Here is a 26,553-nt window from a genome sequence, read left to right as displayed (position 1 = left end):
GTGTGTGTTTCATGGGAGCTCCACTACTGCAATGATCAGGTCTTTTATACTGGAACCTCCTGTGCAGGACCAATCAGCTCCCAGCATCCACCTGCACACATGACATTCAATCAGACATGCACACCTGCAACTCATCTCACCATCACATGCAGACTCACAAGGAAAAGGAAGACATGCTTATAATATAAGGGGAAAATGTGAAAACCAAATCTGAATCTTGCACAGTCTACTATGTTGTGTTCACATATAAATATATCATTTCATAAATGGGCCTGTTCTCGCTCACCTTGTCTGACACAGAAACAGGAAGTTTCCCGTCATTTTAGACGCACTTTACTCAATCTCAGGGGAAAGTGTGACCTTTTCTGCGAAATTCTAATCTTCAGCCAATTTTTAAGTTGAATTACTCACATATTCAGTATTAGCAGCCATAACTTAGGATAAGACACAAACTCCTTCCAAGGTTCCACCACTTGGCAGAAGGTCGGGTCACACATAAAGACAAAACCATCCACTCTCACACTCATACCTATGGTTTTGGACTGTGGGAGGAAAACCAGAGAGTCTAATGAATGTAACTCAGAAATCTGCCTCCTCTAGATCTTCCCAGAAGCCGACGTGAGCGACGACTCGGACTCCTACCCTGAAGATTTCCTCTACAGAAGGGAGCGACTCCCCTCTATCGTCGTGGAGCCCACGGAGCTCAGCGACTCGGAGAGCGAGAGCGAGAGCAGCAGCGGCGATCACAGCGAGGCCTCTCTGGACGGAGAGCAGCCTGACGACAGGAGGGCGGATGAAGGGTACGAACAACATGTTGTGGTGTCTTAATGATGATCTAATCCACTCCTCCAAGCTACACGTTGTCGTGATTGTGTCTGTCCAATATCACTGTTGCAGCTTTGTGGCCAGGAAATCTTCCATTGGTCCATCACAGAGTCAACCATCTCTGTCCCGGCTGAACCCACCAGCCTCCCTCACCCCCCACGAGGCTGCCCCACCCTGTGTGAAGAGTTGAACCTGCAGCGTGAGCAGCATCATATAGGGAAGGTGGAGTAAAGCAAAGATGGAGCGAGTCACTAACATGGAGCTAATCTGACGCTACATTTAGTTCAGTCAAATAATCTATGGTGGCCTCTCTTCTTCTCAGGGTCAATTTCCTCTTATAGAGACAACACTTTAATTCCACATATGATAAATGACTATCAGAGCCCGTTTACTAAAGCCTGGTCTGGACCCAAAACTGTCCATGTTATGGCTGTTACCATAGTAATGAGAGCTGTGTCATGGAACAACTCCTTCATCACATTAGTGGACCGACTGTATGTGGCACAGCTCTATTATTTTCCTAAACGACTACACGGTGTGTTGAGTGAGCAGTTTTCGAGGTCTTTGGACCACGTTTGTGCCAGCAATGACTCGTGTAATCTATATTTATTGCCAAATAAATTCATTTTCAATGTCAAATGGAATTTAGAAGACATTGGGGGAAACTACAGGTCTAAATTAAAAACCCTAATCGACTGTTTAAATGTCTTTATTCTTGGATATTACCGTACAATTATTTGTTTATCCCTTTTATCGTCAGAGTGACGGGTGAACTGCTCTTTCTTTCAGTTTGTTTGTAAAAGCTTTGTAAGAGTTATCGTTCTCTCTGGGTTTTCATAAATGCATAAATGTTATTTGTACTGCTTGATTGAGCGTGTTTGGCGTCTGTCTGATAGAAATTGCACGCACATTTCCTCGATACCTGGCCAGTTTGTGCCACAATAAAGTTGTTTTTATTTCCACGTGGATTTAAAAGTTCATGTATCTTATGTTTTAACAACTCAGAGGTTTGTTTTGTTTGAAAGAAGCATCGACGACACACCTCTGCTTACACTGATTGACGACTTAAAAGGTCAAACACATGTCTGTCATCACCAGTTTCACTGGAGTGTGAAACTGTGGGGTTAATAAAGAGACCCTATATCAGGTTACACCACTCATCCTGTGTTTGCAGGACTTAGCCTCTTGGGGGCAGAAAAGCAACACATACAGTAACACTGACTGGTGAAAAGAATTCAAAAAATATGAAATACTAAAGTTCCCACCACACAGTCATATGTCATATATGTCTCTATAGCAACCATACGCTTAATATCACAACACATTTCCTGAACATACAGGAAATAATAAAATTTTTGCCCAATCTATGAGATTGTTTTGTTTGTTTTCTTGAAGAAATGTGCTCACAATAAGCACTGACAATACTCGTGCCGTTGACAGTCCATAAATGAGTCTAGACCTGTGGGTACATAGCTGATGACAGGCACTCACAAGTTACGTTGACCAAGTGCAGTTGTTGTGTTGAAATAATCTGTCAGAAGAAAAAACAAAGAGGGGGGACTTTTGCAATAAGTTGACAACAACAACTTTTACAGTCAGAGCAAAATAGGATATGTTTTTACCCCTTTATTATAAGTAAACTTGCTCAGTGGTGTTATTTCTCTCAGTTTTATTGCAGAGGTACATGTTGCTATCTCCACAGAGACACTGTGGATAACATGGCTGCCTTCCAGTGTGAAATGTGCCCATGTTTCAATTAATGCCCGTGCAGCTGCTGTGTGTAGTATTCTCTGTTACATATACATAGACCTCACTTGCTCTGTCTCACATTCATCGCTGCTGAATTTAAACTTTGGGGGAGGGAGGGAGGCCCTGGGGGGGAAAAACAGGGGTTGGTTGACATTGCCCAGGGATTTGAGAAAGTATGCTAACACTCTGAGTCTGTGTCTGTGTCTGTGTGTTTGTTTTTAGCTTTCACTGATGGATCCGTCTCTACCTCTGGGCTGTTTTTTTTATATTAATCCTTGACTAAACATCTGAGTAAACTGATGTGGTCTACACTGTCAACACACTGGTAAACGATCCCAACTTTGGTGCCCATAAAAACCATGAATGTTGGGATTTAAATGTGGATTAAAAACTTGCAGATGTGGTCAAGTGACCAGTGCTGGTCCATGGACCATCCTCAAACTCTAGCACAGTCTCTGAGAAAATGAATATGCATTTTGAAAATGGTCGTCTTTACCCCCGTGAAAATACTCGAGCAGACACACTGAGACACACGCTGCTCAAGTTTCACGGTCGTTCAGCCCACCCGTGCACGACCACATCACAATGTGGACTTTGTCAGTCTCGAAAAACTGCGTCATTGGACTTCCTTCTTATGGTCACTGGAGGATGCCAAATGTAATGATGAGTTGTAATAAAGTACCGCACCAACAAAGGTAAACGGTCCGTTTTCCTGCGGAGGCACAGTCGAAAAAGAAATGACGTAGCTCGAGAGAAAGCACTCAGATGCCCCCGTTTCCATTAAATAAAACTGTTGAATGCACTGATTAAACATGTTTTTGACTGTTGGGAATGTCACTCCTGGGTCAAATTACTCCACATGGGTTTTTATTGGCTTCGGCTCCAATTGGCATTACGTGAAAGAAGTTAATTTCAAACATCTTCATATGCTGTAATTTTGCAAAGCTACGACATGCATTCATCGTCCAGCCATATAATGTTTGTTGCAATCTTTCTTTTCTTTAATTGCATCAATCAGATCATCGTAATGATTGATTTAAAGGGAGACCAAGGTTGAAAATTCATAATAAAAGCCTTGTGGTGCCTTCGTTTTGTTTGTGATGTCACAAATCATGCATGGGTGATGTATAGGGCTGTAAAAAACGTAATTTTTTGTTGTTGTCCGTGTAAAATTAAACAGTGTGACTGGAGCAGAGTGAGAAAGAGCGAGAAAGAAAACTAAAATGATGAAGAATTAAGTGGGCTCCACCATGAACTGCAGTTCTACAGCCTTGTCTGCAGCCAAAAAAATGTGTTTCCGAGATTTGACATGAGAATGAACTGAGTTGAAGTATTGAAAAATCCCCCAAAAAAAAGAAAAAGAAAAGGAGAAGAAGGGGATGGGTTCAGGGAAAATAGGTCACTCACAATGTATCTCCAAAAGTGCCAAAAATAAAAGCCCCTCTGTCTCCTCTCTCACCATCACCCTCTCTGTCCGCCCTAATCAAAGCCAGATGTTTGTGCACGAGGCCTTCATGCAGCCTCCTCCTCTTCCCCCCTCGCTCTCTCTCTCAGTGTGGGTTTCCTCCTCAGGCTCAGTGCCTCTCTCTGTTTCTCCTCCTCCTCCTCCTCCTCATGCCTTCCCCCACCCCCCAACCCCCGACTCTCTGGCAAAGCAGGAAATACTCCAGGTTCCTGGCCCTGAAGGGAGCATGTTTCTTCTAACCACTTGCAGATGGAGGGATGAAGGATGGAAGCGAAGCACACACATATATATACGAGAGTGAAAGGACGGCGGCTGTGAAAATGTTGCTAATGCCCGAGACAGATGAGATGATAAAGAGCTGCGAATGTTGCAGAAGTGAGAGGTTTCGTCGCTGTTCACATGAGCCCCGTTGTAGCTTTTTGGTTTCTTGTCCTCCTCTTTCGCTCCATCCCTCTCTCTTCCACTTTAATGAAACGAGGCAGCTGGAACTGTATCCTAATGTCATAAAACAGCCAAGCCCATTGAAATCCCCTCGCAGTCTCCTGTGGACACACACACACACACACACGCACACAAATCTCCGTGGACCTCTTATTAGTTGAGGTTATACAGTATACGTGTGGGGCGATGTACTATATGAGCTCAATTACTTTTACAGACAGGAAAATATTTTTATGGGTAGTAGTCCTTTAGTGGCAGATTTATAACCCCATTAGTGTACTAGTAATAGTATTATGAGTAGCACCGTTATTATCACCAGAGTAATAGACTTAGGAGCTGTCGCCGTTGTCGTAGTTAGTTAAAATAGTAGCGTTATATCCGTCCTGTCTGGATCTTATTGTACAGATTTGTGTGCGATCATTTTCTCAAGCAAAAATTCCATGACTTCATTACTTACACAGTAATAAAGATTATTGACACGGACATTACTGTGGCTCTGCTTAGTTATGAATGTGGTGCACGCACAAAAATAATCTCATCAGGGTCAGGAAAGTTATGTTTTTTTTCCTCAAAGCATCAAAAGCCTCTCAATTAAAAGCATTAACATAAGTATTAACGTAGAAGGATTGCCAGGATAACTTTTGGTTTTGACTCTCAAAAACTTTTGTCTTATACAGAGTGGTTTGTAGGAAACCAGGAAGTATTATAAAGCAATTATGATGCAGAAGTGGTGGTTGGAGAAGTAAATAAATGAGTAAATATAACAATATATAACCACAATTAACTAAATCTCTCATTTTATTAAGATAAGTATTGGTATCGGCTTATTTGAAATATGACCTATATCTCCCAGTCCTCAGTAGTAAGGATGGTTTTCACAATTAGAAACAGAAGTAAAAGTAATAAACCATCTTTAGTCGTAGTCGCATTATTAGTATTCCATTAAAACCAGGTTGTGAAAGGAGTGGTGAACTCCAGATGACCAGGAACTGTTACTGGTTACACTTAAGAGATCAGCTCTCTTAAACAAGCCAAAGCTCGTGTTCCACATACACTAACCCCCCCCCCCCCCCACACACACACACTGTGTGTACCCGAGTGTGTCTTGAGTGTTTTCTCTACCTGGGTCACGGTGTGTGGTCTCTTGCCTGAGGACATTTACATGGGCCAGGCCATTTGTTGACACTTGGCTGGTTGACGCCTCGTGAACCACTGATGACACTATACTGCTTGTTAAAGAAACACTAAGTTTTTCTTTTTTTTTTGTTGGGGGAAATTTTTAATGTTTTAAACACATATTATACAGCAATTTCATACAAATATAAGCAGATAGTGAGTTGGCTTGTGCATGTCGAATGATAATACTGTCAAAATACTCAAAAAGTGACATTAGAGTCTGCAAGTGCCCTATATTAACATCAACACTTAACGTTTTGTATAAAAATCCTTCAAGATTGTTGTGTCTGCTGCAGCGGTTATACGACATATAAACACTCCTTTAGGTTGAACGTCTATCCAGCGAGATTTATCTCAACCGCAAATTTGCAGGCACTTTGTACTTTCTCGCTAACAATCCTCTCCTTCACATCTCCTCCCTTTTGTCGTCTGAAGTCACAACCGTACGTTTGCATCCGCCCATAAAATATTGAACAGCTGACGTTTTGATGAGAAAAACGTGTTGCAAAAAAAAAAAATCGCATTTTGGACAATGTGTTTCCAATGAGCATACGTTGAAGAGAGGGAGAGAGAAGAGAGAGAATATAAGAAAGAAGATCAGGGAGAGGGGAAAAAGCAGCATGGGGTTGGACTAAGACACAAAGGATCCTTCTTTGACATCCCAGTGATGAAAACATTATTTTTTCAAAAGCATGCAGGATACGTTGATGGACAAAGAATTAAAATATGAATCCAAGTGTTTCGTAATGCGCTGCCTGGAGAGTTCACAAACACACTTCGACATGACTATGTGATTAAAAATGTACGATTTCAGTAGATTTCAGTTCTTTCCTCTGCAGGCAGGAACAAAAGGTATTAGTAGTGCAGACCTGTCATGTCATCGGCGCAAAAAACACTGTTATTTTAAAGTCCAATACACAACATTCAGCCTGACAAGATGCCAGAAACAACAAATATTACTTTATTTAACACCTAATATAGTACTGATGTCTTAAGTAGAGATATCAGTGATGTCATACATCGACACACTGTCTCTGTACCATCGGAACCATTGGACCCTGTGTATTAAGAGGCCACGTTCAAATAGGGTTTTTCACTCATTTGAACGCACCTACGTCATATTCAACACCTGTTAGCTCTCGGATTTCTTCGAGCTCTGATTTTTTGGATGTCCTGACACAATTTTCCGTAGAAATTAAGAGTTCCACTTAATTATAATGTCATGGTTTACATGGTCAGATTTTATGTTGCCACGGACAACATATGTGTTTGTTGCATTGTGCATCCTTTAAAAGGGGAAAGTTGGGGAAAGGGGGAAGAATTCCGAGCTTGCATTTTGCAAAATAAATGCTAGAAACTGTATGCAAAAGCAGTGAGTGAGTTGTAGAGTCAGACCTTCAGACTAGTCTTTGGGTGCGGCTGCTGCCACACTCACCAAAACCGCCAAGCAAACACCATATCCTCAGAATTAGCATCAGGTGTTCTCCAGCTCTTTTTTGGCAACACCTATTTTAAGCTAAGGATCATAGCCTCTTTCACCCCCCCCCCCCCAAACAAACACACCTTCCCTTTCATAGGAATGTTGAGATGAAGAAAACGTGGATTGATTTTTTTTTTTTTCTAGAGCCGAGTTCAGAGCTGAGGATCAGCGCCCAGGGGCCGAAAACAAGCGTCCCCAGTCTTCACTTTATCCAGCCTCTATCGTCGTTGCATATGTTGCATTTCTGTCTTATGGAAAACCGTAAAAACACCTTCAGCCAGGACTCCATCAAAGAGAGTCTGCTTGAACTCTGTTAAGAATACTGTTGGCTGAGTTTTATTGGCTGTATGGTTAATTACACATGCTCATGTTGTGTGACAACCTCAGAATTCATTCTGCTTAACACAAAATTAAAAATAAATAACTAAAATAAGACGAATAAGCAAAATTACAAGTGAACTCTTGTTGCCCATGTCAAGACCTTTAGTGATAGTGTTTACTTTCTTAGATTACATGACTCTATTCACATGGTTTGTCAAGGAAACTTCATGGCAGTTGCCTCTTTGTCCATCTCATACTGTTACCCCACTCCCAACTCTCCCACGTATATATACGTCATTCACTGCTTTGCTTTTGGCCAGACTTTATAACGCTTTATAACATTCCCTCACTGCTGCTCTGTGCTCTGATGTTGTCAGCTGTAATAATAAATGGCTCCACTTTGTTATGTTTGCAGCGGCTAATTTTAAACAGCAGAGCTCTCTGAAGCTCTCTGGTGCGACAATCCCCGCTTTTATCCTCGGTTAACATTTTGAAACACGCAGTGTAACTGGAGAAGTAGGTGACAAGTTCACACTATATGACTTAATTTGGTTTCATATCTATGGGATGTGACCGCTGAACTTTTACCGCCGTAGTGCGAAGTCTGTGATCTTTGGCACATTTTCACGTCGTGACCCTTGGATATTTCACACTTGGCAACTGCCGATCATGTGCTGACGAGGAACGATTGTCCGTGAGCTGTCAATCTTGTTGGCAATCTGATTATCTGACTTAAGATTGTGGTGTGTTAATAGATATGTTGGAGCCAATGTGGGCAAATTGGAGCGTGCTACCTTTTAGCAAAGCAGAAAAACCAATCTTTGACACTGCCATGTCAACATCTTATTTTGAGATTCATATTCACAGTTCTTTCTTCAATTTGGCCAATATTCCACTTTATACAGTGGTCATAACTTTGAGCGATCCAGTGCGGAAGCGTAGGATCTTCTTCTTGAGGGCGTGTGACGCCTTAATCTTGACAAACGCTTTGGGCTGAAGAGGAGCTCCAGGTGGAGCAGGAGGTGATGGGAGGGACAGTTGAGGGGGCAGTTGTTGGGGCCACACCAGGCCACCGCTCTCATCTGAGTCACTGGACGTGGAGCTGGAATCTGGAGAGTCCGCCTCGCTCATGCTCGACTCAGACTCGCCCTGACCTTGATGGTGGTAGTCCGCACTGGGCTTACACAGTGGCACGCGATCCCTCTCTGAGTGGTACTCCATGTGCTGATGATGGTGGGAGTGGTGATGGTGGTGATTTTGGCTGCGGTGCGGGTAAGCGTACGACGGCTGCGTGGAACGAGATTTGCGCGTGCGCCTTTGGTCCCTTTGGTTTGACGCCGAGGAGCCTTGAACAGGTGCCTGCGTGGGTTGTTGCTGATCAGCTTCATCTTGGCTCAGCTCGAGAGATGACTGCCAGCGCCGGTAGCTACCGCTCCCCGGCTGTTGTTTCTTGCTCTTGGATTGACTACTGCGGCTTCCCCTCCCGCCGCTTCCACTTCCTCCACCATCTCGCTCTACTGTGTTGTACTTGCGCTCTGGAACCCTTTGCAGACTGTTTTCTGACTGAGAGCGGCACGCCTTCTTCCCTGGCTTCCTACTGGCGCTGCTCCTCTCTTCATTCATACGACACTTCTTTGGACCCCCTCTGCATCTTGAGGGTTGGATCTGAGACGCAGTTGGCTGCTGCTCTTCATGATTATTGCCTCTTTCTGGCGGAAACACGCTTCTGTTGGGTTTGGGCGCGCCAGATCCCTTGTGGGGGTTGGAGTGTTGGTGGGCATAAGCTCTGGTGGAGGCATGGCAAGGCTGTGCTGGAATATATTCTGCATTTACCAGCTGTTCATCAGGAGAGGTGGGATGCTGAGGCTTTGACTGAGCTGGGTGGGGATGGTAGTTGTGGAAATGTTGCGGTGAATCATTCTCACTATTGCTGGAGTCTTGTTGGGTTTGCTGCACACCAGATGGATAGTCTGGGGAGGCTGAACGGGAGGTGGTCACCCCCGAGGCCTGTCTGGGCTTGTGATAAAACCCTGTTTGATGATGGACACTTGCAACGTGGTGGTACGGTGGTGGAGGATCTTCGTTAAACTCCATCCCCAGATAACGCTCCTGATCTGGGTTGTGGCAAGCCTGTGGAGCAGTCCTGTCTGGGCACACAGGCGAAGATGAGCTCAGCTGAGTTGACACCTGCTTTGGTGGTGAGTGTTGCTCCTCCTTGCGGCATAAACTACTTTGTCTCACCACGTTGACAGCTCGGGTATCGTGAGCCAGGCTGGTGCGAGGCTTGGTGGGCCGTGGCGGTAACGCTCGGCGTTGGATCAGTCCAACAAGATAAGTCTCTACCTTTTGAGTTTGTTGTTGGTTTTCTTGACCGAGCTCAACATCCCTCACCTCCCCAAAGGCATCGGTAACCATGGCTTGTCTGGTTAAGTCTGACTGCCATGATTCTCTCAGCTCTGTCTCGCCTGTTCCCACAGTGGCTGAGAGGGAACGCAGGTAGTTTGGTTCAGGAGATCTATGTTGGCAGCTTACAAGGACCTCTCCTGACAAAAAGAGGAAAGACAATGACGATGATCAGTTTTGCATTTGTTGTTATCACTAATCTTGTCTCAGTGGAGCACAAACCCTGTAGCAAACAGATAATAAACAGAATAAGAAGTGATATATTCTGATCATTTATGCCTCATTGTACAAACTGAGATCGCAACCACAACTCATATTGCTGCAATACTGCTGAAATTAAGCAAACATGTCAACAAACAAGTGAACTTTTGTATAAAAACATACAAAACGACATTGTTTGCAGGATTATGCGTGAAATGGTGAAACCGCACAGCTGAAAAAGTCACAACCAATCCGTTCGATGAATGCCTCTTTAATTTGTGCAGGCTGTGCAATATCTATTATAAGCAAAATGCAGTCACACGACAGTAGATCATTTTCTCTGAGTGTAATCAAACACATGTTTAAATCCAGTTGTGGTCTCACTCGACTCCAGTGTAGTTATATGTTTGTGTAACCAGCACAATGAGATGAATGCCTCTGAGGTCAAAGGCTTGTCATTTCAAATCCCACTTCAATCTCAGTTATTTTATTAATTTGAAGCATGGGCTTAGATGTGATGGAAGACGCTTCGCCAAACTGGGACGTGAAATAGATTTGCGTTTGCTTGCCAGACACTAAACTGCATCATTAATGACCTCAGTGTCTACAGCACCGTGGAAGAAGCCTTGGTTTTAATAATGACTCTGAGTCATGCACTGCACCACAATGCATTCAGAAGGCATTCAGAACAGATGCCTCATTATCTTATGTTGCAGCCAAGATGCTAAAAATAAAAAGTAATCAAAACTAATGTATTACCCCCATAATTGAAAAAAAAGTGACATCCAAATTTTGAAATGCTAACCATAATGGCACGATTTTAAAAAGGAGGACAATGCAGCAATGGTTTGAAGCCCATTCTTCAGATGCACACAGAGCTGGATCTGAGCTCTGGGCAGTTCCTTTGACCAGATGGCTTTGTTTTTGCACTTAGATTCAGTCCTAAATCGCATCCATTCAATTGAATTAGCGCAGTTTGACTGCAGCCAAGCTGTAGAAACATCACAGAAAAATAAGGCCCCGTGAGCTTCATGTTACTTTAACTTACTTTAAAGTTATGTTGCAGTATTTGTGTCTGCAAATAATTCAGTTTTAACCATTTCATTATGGTGTTGTTGGGTTAGGACATGGTGGACTACCCCCTGCTGTTAGACATTTCGCTTTAATGATATTTATCTAAATATTGTCTGTCCTGGCAGTTGGATCTCTCACTTTCAGGTTTTTTAAGGATATGCTTTGGTCACTTTTCCTCACCTGGGTTTAAGGTTAAGGACAGAAAATACAAATAGAGAATTATTTGATTCTTAACAGAGAAATTCATTCATTTTTAATAGCTTTTAATAGCCTCTTTGGGGTCACAGTGGGAGCTGGAACCAATCTTAGCTGACAGGACACCTGATGTTTATTATGACGTAAAACGGGCGAATACTGTGTCCACCCTCGTGTTGCATGTGCTCTGCAGTGGGAGTTGATGGTTTTTACCTGAACTGAATCTCTTGTTCTCCAGATCCGTGGGCGGTTCTGTTGATCTGACCTCGGTGTTCACCTTCAGCTCCGCCACCTGCTGTTCCAAAGATGACCGAACACCCACGGGAGAAGCCTGGAGACTGCTCTGAAACACACAGAGAGCACAAGTCAACTGTTTGTACTTATAAGGGAATGCTCTCTCTCTCTTTCTCAAGAGGACACAAGAACACGTGTTTGTGCTCTGATGTCCCTTCATTTCCGATAATCATTCCACGACTTCACCCTTCAGCACTTTCGCCACAAATGTCTTTGTGAGCAGCCATTTTCACTTCCAGAGCTGGTCCTCGTAAGTGATTTTTACAGCTTATTTTAAGTAAGTGCCACTTTCTCGAGAAAATATTTCAACAAATATCAGTTTTGCCCCAATTTGCATCTGATTCTGATTACACATTGAAGTCCTGAGTAACAGCCCCCGATAAATGGGGATTTGTTATAAGCCTGATGTATTTATTGTTCACAGCGGAACTGCCAAGTGAAACTGTCGTGACTTTGTTTATTACACACAAACTCGTGACTATTGGCTTGTAAAGTAGTTGTTTTTGGTTGCACTGAATCATGGGAAACAGCCTTAGAGGAGTCGCTGGTCTATTGCTGCCTCATTTAGTAAGTTGTGTTACTATTATCCCAGTTGTTGAGTGACTAAACTCTGTTTTTCCCAACGTCCCTGGTGTGCAGTACATCTGTGACTATGGGTAAAGTACCTGAACACAACCACACTTCAAAAATCCTGAACTTTACCTCTGATATTACAACACAAATGTCCGTGAATATAACCCAACAAGTAGCAGGACAAACTGTGAGGACTCTGTAAATGCTCTTTCGTTTGAAGTACGCACACCAAATCCCCGTTGATCTCCCACAATGAAACGTGGAGTCAACCTTCACATTCACAGACAGTTGCACTTATTATCAAAACACTGGAACAATAACACCCTCGACCCCTCAACACACACACATAGTGAGTGTGCATCACCCAGATGTGAGCTAAAGGATGGGAACAGACTCTGTTATGTAGAAGATGAAGCTGTCTCAAATCCACATTACTGACCAGAAACGCTGGTACTCATAACACGTCGTTTAAAGCAGGAATTCAAAACAAGTTCAAATAAAAACATGGTCGTGTTAACCATGGCAGAGAACGTTAAAAGGACCCCGGGGACACAGCAGCAGCAGCTGGTCATCTGATTTCTATAGAAGTCGCTGTCACATGTTTAACCAAACCCACATGTTTCACATTTAGGACACCTGATTCCAAAAAAACCTGCCTTTTTGGAGGAATTCTCCCCTGCGCCTCCAGACGAAAGAGCTGTTGTAAACAAATAATAAATAATGGAGCGACGTTATACGAGTATATTTGCTTTATAGCGCAGCTACTATTTGTTAGAAAAGGAAGCCCCGGAGTAATACTGCAGCAGATACACAAAAGACCATAAAGTGAAGGTTACATACTCAGTGGGGAAACATCTGTAGTACTTATGTTTTCCATGAATCGGCCATGCAGAAAACTCGTGTACAAATCAGGGCCATTTAGATGCCAACAATGGGAATGCTATTAAAAAAATTGCCTTTAAATGTTTTTTCCATAAATAGCTATTACGATATATGGTCCCAGGGGAGGAAATTCAATTCCACAGCAAGATACTTCCTATGAAACACAAGGTTATTGGAGAAAATTAGGCCTATACAGATCAAGACATGAGAGAAACAAGTACATGTGTTTCTTTTGACAAAATAAATCAGGCTATAGATTCCTTATTTAGTCATGTGCAAAACGGACCACACTGCACAATTAGGTCATACGAATGTGGACTAACATTTTGAAATTTTGGGCCTTTTTTCTCCCCCTTTACTCACTCACATGTGCCTCTCCACTTGAGAAAATGGATACGAGTTGGAAAGTTTCAGTAAAATAGCGGCGGTGGCTGAGAAGCTGCCCCAAAACTTCACATCCAGTCCAATTTTCCACACACCTCTGAAACCGGAGGAGAAGCTGTTTGGCAGAATCAAGATGGAGGACTGTGAGATTATGAGATTATATTGTACGAGTTAAGGGGAATTCTAGTGCTCCTGTTACATATATTTACAAAGAGTAAAATGTTTTCTCTACTTGGTGAGATATTCAAAAAAAAAAAGTTTCACAGTATATTAAAGGCAGTCATGTTTCGACACTCTCGCGGAGACTGTTTCTTATTTTAGGAGAAGTGCAATCACAGCAAAAGTTGTTTAAAGTCGAACTTGTCAGAGCCTGCATCAAAAAGTCACAAGCCCGCATTGGCTATTTTTCTAGATGCAGGTCTCTCACAACTCCAGCTGCCAACTGTTAATTCAATCCATGCAGCGGCAGCTGAGCATTTTCAAACATGTGCTTCATCGAGTCAGGAAGACGCAACACGTTTTAATTGCAACCAGTGACCACAGAGGCGTTTTTTATACAATTAATGATTGGAAGGAAAGCGAGCAATTTGAACATTTTATCTAATCTTGCAATCGTTATAATAAGAAAGGTGACCTCAGTATTCATTATAGAAATATGGATGAACACATCAGAATGAGATAAATCTAGAGAGTCATCTGAGGACGACGGTGCAAGATACTGGCTGCACACCCCGATGATGGTGAGCAAAGTGGAATAAAATTGTGCAAAAGTGGAACACAACAGGAATTCTGCAAAAGAGAGTGGAAATTAAATTACTAGAAGTGAAAGTGTACTAAGTCGCAACAGTGTTTAAGCCCTGTTTGTGCCACTGACACAAGTAAAAAAAAACTCCAGGTTTGCGTAAGTCCCCCATTGTAAACATATGTGTACGCTTTTACGAGCGTCGATGAATGCATCACCTACGAGCAGAATGTTCGGACAACACAACGGTGAGTTTTTACAGGAAAATATTGTTGTCTTCCCCTTTCTCTCTGTCTGGCCTGCACTTTTTAACACGTCATTTTGTCCATGCCGACTCGTTTTCTCTTTTGTTGACATCGTGCCACCAAAAAGTGATCAAATGAAGTTAGCTATGTTGATTTATTTACAGTGAAAACTTCAAAGCTCACTATCTTGAGTCATTTTTTTTTACAGTTAAAACATTTCGCAATTCATTGTTTTGTCTCCTGAGCATCAGACAGTTTGACTCCAGCTCAAGCATCACGTCCAGATTACTAAAGAAACACTTGACGTTTGAGTTTGTGTGCCAGAGAGAGGATTTTCATCATTCCATTAAGGAGCAAATCCATGACTATCATCATAAAACATCTGAATAACATCATGTCTTATCATGACCAGATTTCAGAGATAAGATTCCGATAATTCTAATGAAACAGTTTGGTTTTTCTCCCCCCACTTTCTCCTTTAGTGTAGACAAGAGTCTTCACCAGGAGATATGTGTGCATATAAAATTAAGCAGGATTCATATAGGCATGCACTGTATAAAAGGAGCTGTGTGTGGGTTTGAGCAGCTAGACCACACTGACTCAATGGCTGCCTTCTCTCCTCACACACACACACACACACAACGTTCATGGCAGTTGCCCATGTGCACACACTCGTGCATGTGCGCACGCACACCTTCCAGCTCGACTGAAGCCTTCGAGTTGTAAAACTAACAGCTGGAGTGTAAGTGGTCCTGCAGGGGTCAAACTTTAAAGACTGCGTCACAGACAATTAACACTGTGTATAGTCTACTCGACTCCGGCTTTAAGTCACTCTCAGGAAGGAAGCCCGTTTATGTATAGAGTCTGCAAAAAGTTCCGACCTCCGTTCACAAAGTATGATTTCCCATGAATCAATCCGGCTCCACGCTCGTGCAACAACGAGGAAACCTCGGCGTGAAATTCACAGCAGGCTGAAAGAATGTAATTACACTGGTATTTCTGACTAACACCTAAAACTATGACCACTCAACAGAGCGACCTTTTCCACCAACACTCGCTCTCTGTTTTTCGAAGGAATGTGTCAGACAGCAGTGGACTGATTTTGATAATACATTCTTGTACTGTGAGGTTCTGTTTAAAGAATTTCAATTGTATCTTTCCTTTTTTAGTCATTTTCATGCACGTCCGTTTACAGCAACACTTGGAAACACGAGAGAAAAATTAAAGATAATTGAGATCACAGGTTTGGGACTCCAGTCACGTGGATGGACTTAAGTCGCAAATTTGAGAACTTGAGACTTGAAATTACATGATTTATGGAATATTGAAATTTTCTCAAATATTGGGACTTCAGACTTGCTTGAGACTTGAAGGTTCAGCCTGCAGACTTGATGAGACTTGAAGGTTAAGACTTCAGACTTGAAGGTTAAGACTTCAGACTTGAAGGTGAAGGTTAAGACTTCAGACTTGCTTGAAACAGTAAGGTTGAGACTTCAGACTTGTTTGAGACTTGAAGGTTAAGACTTCAGACTTGAAGGTTAAGACTTCAGACTTGGTGAGACTTGAAGGTTAAGACTTCAGACTTGGTGAGACTTGAAGGTTGAGACTTCAGACTTGATGAGACTTGAAGGTTGAGACTTCAGACTTGATGAGACTTGAAGGTTGAGACTTCAGACTTGCTTGAGACTTGAAGGTTAAGACTTCAGACTTGAAGGTTAAGACTTCAGACTTGATGAGACTTGAAGGTTAAGACTCCAGATTTGTTTGAGACTTGAAGGTTAAGACTTCAGATTTGATTGAAACTTGAAGATTAAGACTCCAGACTTGCTTGAAACTTGAAGATAAAGACTTCAGACTTGCTTGAGACTTAAAGGTTCAGACTTCAGACTTGCTTCAGTAGTAAGTAAATAACAAAATATATAATTTGTGTCATGCAGTTTCCATTTTAAGATTTAGCAGCCTGATTGCTGTGGTGAAGAAGCTGTTCAGCCCTGGAGTAGCTGCTCCTGCACCTTCTGACGGAAAACAAGAGGGAGGTGAAGTTGTGGGAGAGATGAGAGGGATGTTTGATGATGCCTAAACTCTGTGGGCACAGAGTATTTTGCAAATATTAAACAGTGAGTCAGCAGTTCTCACAAAACTGTTGAATCTGTGTCTTTATCCCATGGTCGTTGTGCTGTGAGTGGAGGTCATATCATCAGTCATAAATACCCCCCAAAATGTCGGTGCTTTTATCGTTTCAGCAGCAGAACATGGATGATTAAAGATGTAAACGATGGAGAGATAAAGATCGAGATGTAAGAAGTTGTATAATTTTAGTGGGATGACAGGACTCCAGTCAAGAGACGAAGAGGAGAAGGAAAACAACTGAGGGGAAACAGGAAACAGTAAATGGGATTAATGTTTCAAAGGAGTAAAAATAAACAGTAGCAGACTGAACAGCGACAGAGTTTTTAAACAGACGAATGATTCCTCAGCAACAGAAAAGTCTATGAGTTTTATTGATGTTTGTGCAGTTGAGAATAAACCATTATATCACAAAAACGTTCTTTATGTCAAGCTTTATTACTGAAAGCAAAATGAGTCGTTTCATGGCTGTAGCGAGCGTCTTGTTACTGTGCTACTGGTTGTAATTAAAATCCGCCCAAAGTTCTCTGTTTATAAACAAATGCTGATGAAGACATTTCACTGCCAGTTGATATTTGTGGTGATTCCCATTAGTGTTATCTGATCGGCTCTGGCTGCACACGATCCAAACTCTATAACGGTTGGTATAGTGAGACGGTAAACACTGAGCTGGAAGCTCACGAGTCAGCCAACAAGTAAACATTGACTGAATTAAATGATGCTAGAGTTACATTCTAGGGTTTGATCAATATTTGTTTTTCCAGGGCTGGTGCCGATCTTTAACAGTGGAGTCAGTGCAGCCGATGGTCGATATATGAGACTGGTTTACCTTTTTTCCTCCATGTGATAAAATATCACAGTTTAAAAATAACAAATGCCTCTCCAATCTGCATCTGCATTTCTATCTGCTTTTGCAGGCAACTATTTGAATTTTTATTTGTAGCATAAACGTATGTCAACGCACACCGTCAACGCCAAGATTTTGGAACCACGCGCAGAGAGCGTGTTGGGTACGTGGGTAATTGATATTCAGCCCTACCAGTAGGTGGAGTATAAGCCCCGCCCACCAAGCAGAAAAACCATTTCAACAACAGAAGAAGTCGTCGCCAAGGATGGTCACCTGAGCCTCGACCTGGCAACCCTCGAACCGGCTAACACCCCCAACTCCCCTGCCCAATGAGCCGTGTCCGAGGGACTTGTAGCATCGTACTCTTCTTCTTTGGCGTCCTATTCCCTGCGTTCACACATGTACCGCCATCCGATGGTGAAGTGAGATATTACAGGACCCTTTTGCCAAAAGTACCATATTGAGTAACTAACTAATTATCCCAAGTTCAGGAAACATCTGTCCAGCCTGCTTGTTTTCTGTACCTGGTCAATCCATCACACTCTGTCCCAGTTTTCTCCACCCACTCTCATCCCGTCATCCTCCTATCTCATTCCTTCCCACATCCCGTCCTATTCAGTTTGTGCATACCTCCACCAAATCTCCTCTGAGCTCTGTCTGTGGGGCCCGGGAATCAGCTCAGTTGACAACACAGAGACAAAAAAAAAAACCGCTGACCCACCGCGCGTCCTCCCAGACCGACCGACCGACCCGGCGATTAAATTTCTCATTCGGCATATCTGTGTGAGTTAAACAACGTAAAAGCTTGTCGTACAGCACTCTGTTGTGGTGTGGTGTCGTGTTGACTCTGGAGTGGGTGAAGGATCAAATTCTGCGCACGCCTTTTTTTTCTTTCTCACATAATAAAAATGCACTACAGCTTTGTTTAAACCCAGCAGTGAATAAACTATAAATACTCTTTCAAATATAGTTCGACTGTGTGTGTGGCGTGTTCCACATGTACGACTCGGTGGTATTAGAAGACACTCACTTATAGGACAATCTGGAATAGAAACGTGTTATAAATGCAGTCTTTTTATACATATATAAATAAATAAGACATCCATGGCTGCACTTCAGGCTGTTTTGCTGCCAAAAGCATTTGAACGGAATCTACAGCAGCACATATAGGGGCTTTAAAGGAATTCAAACAACTAGTGTACACGTGTGTGTGTGTGTGTGTGTTGACGTCGGACTGTGCATGCCTGCTCTGCTGCTATCAGTCTATAACATTGCGCAGGAGCCTGTGTCTTTCAGCTGATTGTTTATCAGAGTCAGATGGAGCCGTTTAAGGGATTGTTTCTTCCTCTGTCTACTGAAATAAGTTGATCCCTCGATTGATTAGCACAGGAAATCGCATCCAGTGTTCTGGAGAGATCGCGGCCATTTTTTTGCTCTCGGTTGATTAAAGCCAGACCTTGAACACATCGTAGGGCTTAATGTATTTTCCTTGAGTTACGAACACAAACCGTATTTCTGTTGCTGCAGTTGTGTTGTAGACTCGCTGACTCCAAGATTTGCTTTCTGTTCGTCCATGTTACGAAAGATGTTCTACGTAGTTCTCTCTCTCCGTGGATTTTGAGATAAAGTGTACTCTGGATGAAAAAATGTGTCTGAATAATACACTGGAAATTCTCCTTAACCCCTTGACAATGACGTGGACTCACCCACGCAGAGGTCTGTAAGTCCTGTATCAGATTGGTTTCCGTCTCTCCCTCTTTGCTCTCCGTGCCACATATTCATCACAGCCAAGGTAAACGAGAGCCTTTAGTTCGATGTCGTGCTTGGCAACAACACTTGGATGTTTGGAAACGCAAACAAACACCACCTGAGTAAAAATGTGAACACACGCACCCAGTGTTTGCGGTGGAATCACTGCCTTGCTCAAGTACAAGTCAGTGGCGGCGGCGGCGGCAGCAGCTGTGGAGGAGGGGAGAGTGTTTCTGTGTACTTTCCTCATCGTGTTGTATCAGCTGCTCTGGTGTTTACAGAAGCTCCCCTCATGATGCCGTGTCTGTCTTATCACTTCACTATCTCTAAGACACATGCTGTCTACTGTATATGTGAACACGCATCTATGTATCTGGACTTCTATTGTCTGAATTTCTAATTAATATCTATAGAAATAGATTTTCACAACACGATATAAACATTTAAGTTGAATAAGGCTGTGGCATCTTATGGTAGAAATCACATAAGGAGATGATTCAGATCCTGATATTTTACTAAAATATGTATTTTATTGATGTGGGTTAGGGTACACATTCTTTATTTTAAAGTAATGTTGTTACTTTTCAATGGTTTACACAAACACACACGCATGCACCACATGTTTTGAGTCAACATTTCAATGGACCCTCTGATTAGTCCCTGGACATGCATGAGGCCACAGTGAAGGTTGTGCTGCTTCTCCAGCTGCTGTCGGCTGTCACATGGCTGTCAGCAGCTCCTGCTGAGGATTAAATACACCTACTCTCCTTCTCTGTGTCTCTCCCTCACCCTCACACACACACACATATACAGACACATTCTTTCTGTGCCTGGATCCGTTTCCTCTTGAGCTTCACTTACTTCCAAACACATAACACACACGTACTGTACAGAAGAGATGGCCCTAAATATCAACAATCAACCCGAGTCAGATAAAGCTTTTACGACGGACAGTAGTTTCCTTTGCTCTCCAAAGTGCTGAGTTGAGTGAAAAGCAAATGTGTTCATATCAACAAAGGCAACAAATGATCCAAACGACGCACGGTGTTTACCTGGACTCATGGAGACCTCATAAAGGTCAGATATCAACAAGATGATCTTAAGAGACTATTATAAGTGATCCAGGAACCTTTAGAAAGAGCCTGGCTAGCACTGTATGTATGTAATAACTACTGTCTAACTGTACTTTTTTAGAAAGGAGTTACCACAGAAGAAAATATGTGCATTTATGTGTGAATTTTACATTTAAAAAACAGTTTTTCTAAGTGAAACTTCAATATAATTTGTTGAATTGTACTTTCTTTAGACATAGTTTATTCATAATCTTGTTTAAGAACTAAATATCAAACCTTAAAGGTGCCATATGTAAGAATGTGGCCAAAAACGGTTACTACATTCAAATTCAAAATACAGACGTCTTTTAGGTTTCGTTTTCTGACTTAACTGGCAACCCGTGGTTGCTCGGCAGCTGAGACTCTACTGACTGCAATGATTGGTAGACGGTGGTAGGTGGCGCCACATGCCAAAACATGATTTCAAAACATAAACATGATTTGCAGTCTGCAAAAGATTTTTTTTAATGCAAATATTTTGGCTGTACTGTTGTTGTTGGTGAGTTCAGTTTGTTATATGAACATTATTCCTGAGTCTCTGTGACATATTAGGAGGATGTTATGGCCAGTTGATTTAGATTTATTACATAATGCACCTTTAGCTACATTTCAAGTTGGTTAAGCTAAGGAATCATTGCCAATTTCAGTATTTGATAGTCAGTCTCACTGCCTACCTGGCAGATGCAGATATATCAGTAGTTTTTTGTCCACCTGGTCGCCTTTTTTTGCTAAAAGTCCTGTGACAAAGTGCTTTTGCCCATTTTTCCCGAACACTTAGTGAGTTATTAACAATTTACTGCATGTTGCAAGAGTGTATCAACAGTTTGCAGTCAGGAAAAACTGGCTTTTTAGTTGTACAGAGATATATTGTTGCATTTTTATTTGGAAATTTGAACCGTATAAAACATATTTCCAATCAAACACAAAGTCACCACACAATACAAGCTCCTTCTGATCTGAAACGCATCACCAAACCTCAGTGGTGGTTTTATCGCCCGAAAGCACCGTCTTCAAGTTGGAATTTTTCCAATCGCACAAACTGTTGCGTAATTGCAATCGTATAAAGAGCGCTCAGTGATACGCTCAGTGTTAAAAGGTTAAAGCCACTATCTGCCCATAACGATATCGTGCCGATAACATTGTGATACTACTGTATTACCAGAGGTGGATGGAATTCGGTGGTGTCATGTTTTTGAGTGACGTCTCACTAATTACGCAGCGAGCTGTGAGTTTCAACAAACATGTTCCGTTCCCACAACCACAACCCGACACACTACTGTTCCTCTGCTGTTTATACGGATTAAACAAACGAGCGTCAACACGTTAATCTCAGTTTGAACCATTTTCCACCTTTTTTTTCACCCGTCTGCTTACTGTCCTCACACAAAAGCAATCACCGCCTGTCAAAACTGTTTATCAAATGGTACAATGGTTGGCGGTGACATCACAGGTACACATCTGTGGTATCTGTGTTACAGAGGACCAACTGTTGTCTGATGGAAGGTGAACTGACTTCAGGTTCACTCTTGTCCAAAGCAAACAAAGATTTGTCAGTGTGATGACTGTTATTTCATCTGACATTTATTTCATAAATACGCCATTGTGCTAAGGATTGTTCCAATTGTATTCCATTGGTCATGGGTCCAAGCATAACTCTTGGCCACTATCTACAAATAAATCTGCTTCAGTTCTTTGTTATTTCATAGTCAGTGTCTGGGTGTTGTCTTGTTGAACTTTATACAAAAACACTAAAAACGTTGGAAGTGATCCACCGATGCAGGAGCATCATACAGCGTTCACAGAGAAACGCACAAAACAAGGCCTGTGATCTGTTCCCGTTAAGTTCCAACGAAGAAGGAAACTCTTCAGTAAAGACAACAAGGACAAGATGAGGGCAGCGATTCCTTTGAAAACGTGGACATATTCTTGGACCGACTGTAAAGGTTTTTTTTTTTTCCTCCTTCTCAAGTCTGAAGAAATGTTGATCTCAGTGAATAAACAGATGCAGACAGGAATCATGGCTGTATAGCAGAACGAAAACGGGGTGGTGGTGGAGGTGGGAGGTTAATGTGTGTTTCTGCTGCATCCTTTCCCAGGGAAACAATCGTCTCACCACCACTGCACAGAGCTGATGGACTGCAGACTCACCAGCGTCCTCCTGGATCATACCACATCTGCTTACGTCTTTCAAACACCAATGACTAATATTGTTCCTATGGTCTGTTTCGATCATCTGGTTTTGTTACTGGGGAACTGAGATCAAGTATCCAATGTGAGATAAATTATTATTATTATTTATTTATTTATTTATTTAAATACTGGTGAGATTGGATCCAGACTTGTAGGAATCCAGGGTCTCAAATTGCAGATAAGTCTTCAGTATGAACCATATCTTGAAATGACATTAAATGCTAAATGCTGGCTCATACCCTGAGGCTTGTCTTTCATATCCATCATCATCTGCCATGGACATTAAGTACTACGAAACTGGTTACCTTATACTTTCTCCTGGGGAATAGAAATAACTGCTGATGATATTGTGGGACAGTTTGAAGCAATCTGGAGTGGATCAACATGGATGTCCAGTTTTCCAGGGAAATGTTTCCATAACATCCTTCTAAATGTATAAAACTAACTGCTGACTCTGTCATCTTTCTGCTGACAACAATACCTTTTAACACAGTGGAGTTTGTTGTCAAACACTGAGTCATTCATGCGCAAAGTTTTGGAAAGTGGCGCACGACGCACAGGAACTTTCACTTAAGTGCCCCTTTTGCATCCAAAACTTCAAAATGGGACCCCTTTCTTTTTTTTACAAATTTTTGCACATAAGAAGAAGAATCAGAACAGAGATAGAGAGATAACACTTACATTCTGGAGCCTGAGGCCATTTTCATCCGACGCGTTGCCGTTTGGTGCGTCCAGTGCGCAACGGGCCGAGCGCAGCGCTCCCCAAGGCGGACGCCCGGACACAGGAACGTCCCCGAGGCAGAGAGCGCTCAGCACCCTGCATTCCTGCCTCTGTTTCAGCAGCTCCAGCTCACACAGGCCGGCCAGACTGGCCTCCAGCCGCTCCTTATTTCGACTGCGCTCCGCTTTCATGGGCAGAGAGAACGCAGGGAACATGACTCCAAACGAGCCCGGGAGTTCTTGTAAAGACATGGAGCCTCCCCGTTATGTTGTTTTTTTTCTCTCTCTCCACCCACTGTCCCAACAAAAGGACGTTCAATATGTCCACTTATGATCCAATCTCCTCAAATGTCTCTGGTTATCTACAGTGAAGCGGCATCAGCTGCAGGCTGCGGCTGCTCAACTCACCGCTGTCGGGCTTGAACCCATCTCCCCCTCCACCACCACCTCCTCCTCCTCCTCCTCTCTCTCTCCCTCCCTCCAGCCTGCGCTCTGCTGCGCTGTCTCACTTGGACAGCTGTTGGAGGAGCCTATGAAAGCACGCAGCCTTTTGTTGGCTCTGCCAGACACCCACAGTCCACTGAGGTCACTGTACTCTCATTGTACTCGAGTGGGATCCTCTATAAAGTAACAATGACTAATAAATATCAAACCACACAAAAACGAGTCCATAAAAATATGTTGTTTGGTGAGGATTAGGACAGTTGGAGTGATGGATGTGCGTTTGTCTCTTTGCTCAGAACACATTAAAGAACTATAAAATGAGCAGAAAACACTCTTCACTTCATCTTGTGCAGTCATTTTAAACAAAAAACAGCTTGAAACAAAATAATTGAGAATATTTATGTGAAAATATTGGCAAGGATGCCATATAATCAGAGATGAACTGACAGGACAGATCCCCCGGTGCATTTTAGAAGACTTGGAAGATTTAATGGCAGCTTTTGCTGCAAAAAAAGGTGCAAAAGCAGCACATTTAGACCGTTTCTGGTCAGGAACAGTGTTAAGATGAACCCAAACATGTGTTTTTATATTTCTGTGTGTGTGGCATTGCAAATATTTGATTATTTGATGATTTTAAGTGTGTATAGTATTAATTTGTTCATGTTTCAAAATTGCTCCGATTCCACTTTTATGAGGGCTTAGGGTGCACACAGCTTTGCCCTGGGGCCCCCCAGAGTCTAGGGTCACCTCTGTATATAGTGTTAACTATACACTGTGTGCACACAATACATATAATGTAAACCAGATTTCTGTGTATAGTTGATATAAAACATAATGCAGATGTTCTAACGCACATATACAGTGTTGAGTGCCAACAGTACAGTGAAGTGAAGGGCACACAGCAGGTGTTCTTTAAAGTACATACAGTAGCTGCATATATACAGATGTTCTGTGAACATATACCTGAGGTATATAACCTTCAACAATGACCAGTAAGTTATGGCTTTAAATGATCATAAATGTGTCTGGGTGTGAATAATAAAATGCACACAGTTTGGGGCGAATGCCTTAGCAGAAGGTTGGATAGAGGCAAAGCGAAGCCCGCCACCTAGTGGACATGACCTGTGTACTACACATATGCAGTATAGGATCTGTATAATGACCTTAACACAGCGGTGTGTTTATAAAGAGTCATAAGAAAGGGTTAAAGGGAACACATCATAAATCTAGATGAAATATTGGAATGAGTTTATTCATTACATGTTGGAATGCGTTGAGAACTAAATAACATTCTTATGTTTTAGGCCCCTCATCTGACAGTTTGAGCAGAAACATGCACATTCGTGGGTCTGCTGGAGGTCATTTTTTTAGGGATCTGGCAGATAGCGGTGCTGCTGCTGGGTTGTTGTCCTCCTATGGCCCCCTCCATGTCTCCTGGTATCACTCCTCCATGCTCTTCATGCCACAACAAAACATCGAAAAACGGAAAAAGTGACCCAAAAAGATGAGGACATGGTCTGTGGGCACCACAGCCTGCAGAAGCACTCCTTTATAGAGGTTTTCTGAGCTAATTTCCTCTCATTTCCACCTGTTGTCAGTTCCAGTTGCACAACAGCAGGTGAAACTGATCCACAATCAGTGCTGCCTCCCAATATCACAGAAAAGTGTGACTGACTTTGAGTTATAATGTAATGATTGTTTCCCTTTATTTTTTTGAGCAGTGTAAGAAAATTCACACACACGCATCATTTCTTTTTTGCACTTTTATTCATTTCCTCTGATATGACTGTGAGGCCTCTGTAAGAACATGTTGTTTTTTCTTTTTCTAATAAACATTGTCATTGATTCCACTGCCAGCGTGGTTTCAAACACAACTATACACAGAATCGTATCTGTATAAATACATTAGCTCAATATAATATATAATATAATATAATATTAATATGCAGATCAATATAGACACACTGTGATGCAACTCAACACTGTGAAATTCACACAAATAAACTGCATTCTTGATTACACTTTTGCAATGTCCACCAAGCTATATTGATATTTTATTCCTCTTTCCTCATAGCACAAACCAAACTAAAATTCATAAACAGGAACTGGGTGTAATCACCTTAAGCGCCACAAATAGTTTAAATACTATCAAACTCACTGATATGCGTGTCTGTAGACATGTAAATAAGTGACATAATATGGGTTAAAGGTGCCATATGTAAGAATGTGGCCAAAAACGGTGACGACATTCAAATTCAAAATACCGAGGTCTTTTAGGTTTCGTTTTCTGACCTAACTGGCAACCCGTGGTTGCTCAGCAGCTGAGACTCTACTGACTGCAATGATTGGTAGACGGCGGTAGGTGGCGCCACATGCCAAAACATGATTTCAAAACATAAACATGATTTGCAGTCTGCAAAATATTTTTTAAAATGCAAATATTTTGTCTGTACTGTTGTTGGTGAGTTCAGTTTGTTATATGAACATTATTCCTGAGTCTCTGTGACATATTAGGAGGATTTTATGGCCAGTTGCTTTAGATTTATTACATAATGCACCTTTAAGATTAAGATAAATTAAGCTCCTACGAAAGATAATTGAGAATGCAGTTAATTTGTGTGTTTCCTTTAGGACACAAAGTTGTGTCATGATGACAGATTCTGCACACAAAGACCCTTCCCTGCTTCCTCTCAAAGACACAACAGTTACAGTTTGATGTTTTGGCGACACCTTCCTCTCTTTTACCCCCGTCCAATTCATTAATACATGTCGGTTCAGTATTGCAGATACAAAGCACTCGATGCAAGTATACATATCATTAGGTCATTTACATTGTTTTTTGTGACTGTCCTTGAGTGCAACACGTAGCAGTGTCTCCTCAGGGGGGGAGGGGTCACTTGTGAGAAACAGTCAT

At 42.2% G+C, this 26,553-nt stretch overlaps 1 protein-coding gene across 1 annotated transcript; it reads right to left on the bottom strand.

The window, feature by feature from the left end:
* Window positions 1-7,335: 7,335 nt before the first annotated feature.
* LOC310944709 (uncharacterized protein) lies at window positions 7,336-23,469 on the bottom strand. The gene is made up of 3 exons (XM_083910517.1): window positions 23,157-23,469; window positions 11,544-11,673; window positions 7,336-10,000 (listed from the first exon to the last, which is right to left on the bottom strand). The coding sequence occupies exons 1-3, from the start codon at window positions 23,445-23,447 to the stop codon at window positions 8,355-8,357; spliced, it is 2,067 nt and encodes a 688-aa protein (XP_083766643.1). The 5' UTR covers window positions 23,448-23,469; the 3' UTR covers window positions 7,336-8,354.
* Between the last annotated feature and the right edge of the window lie 3,084 nt (window positions 23,470-26,553).

The sequence above is a fragment of the Microchirus variegatus genome (genome assembly GCF_963457635.1).
Source record: "Microchirus variegatus genome assembly, chromosome: 2".
Classification (NCBI taxonomy): Eukaryota; Metazoa; Chordata; class Actinopteri; order Pleuronectiformes; family Soleidae; genus Microchirus; species Microchirus variegatus.
The sequence above is the reverse complement of the archived record's forward strand: the minus strand, read 5'-3'. Positions and strand labels throughout refer to the sequence as shown.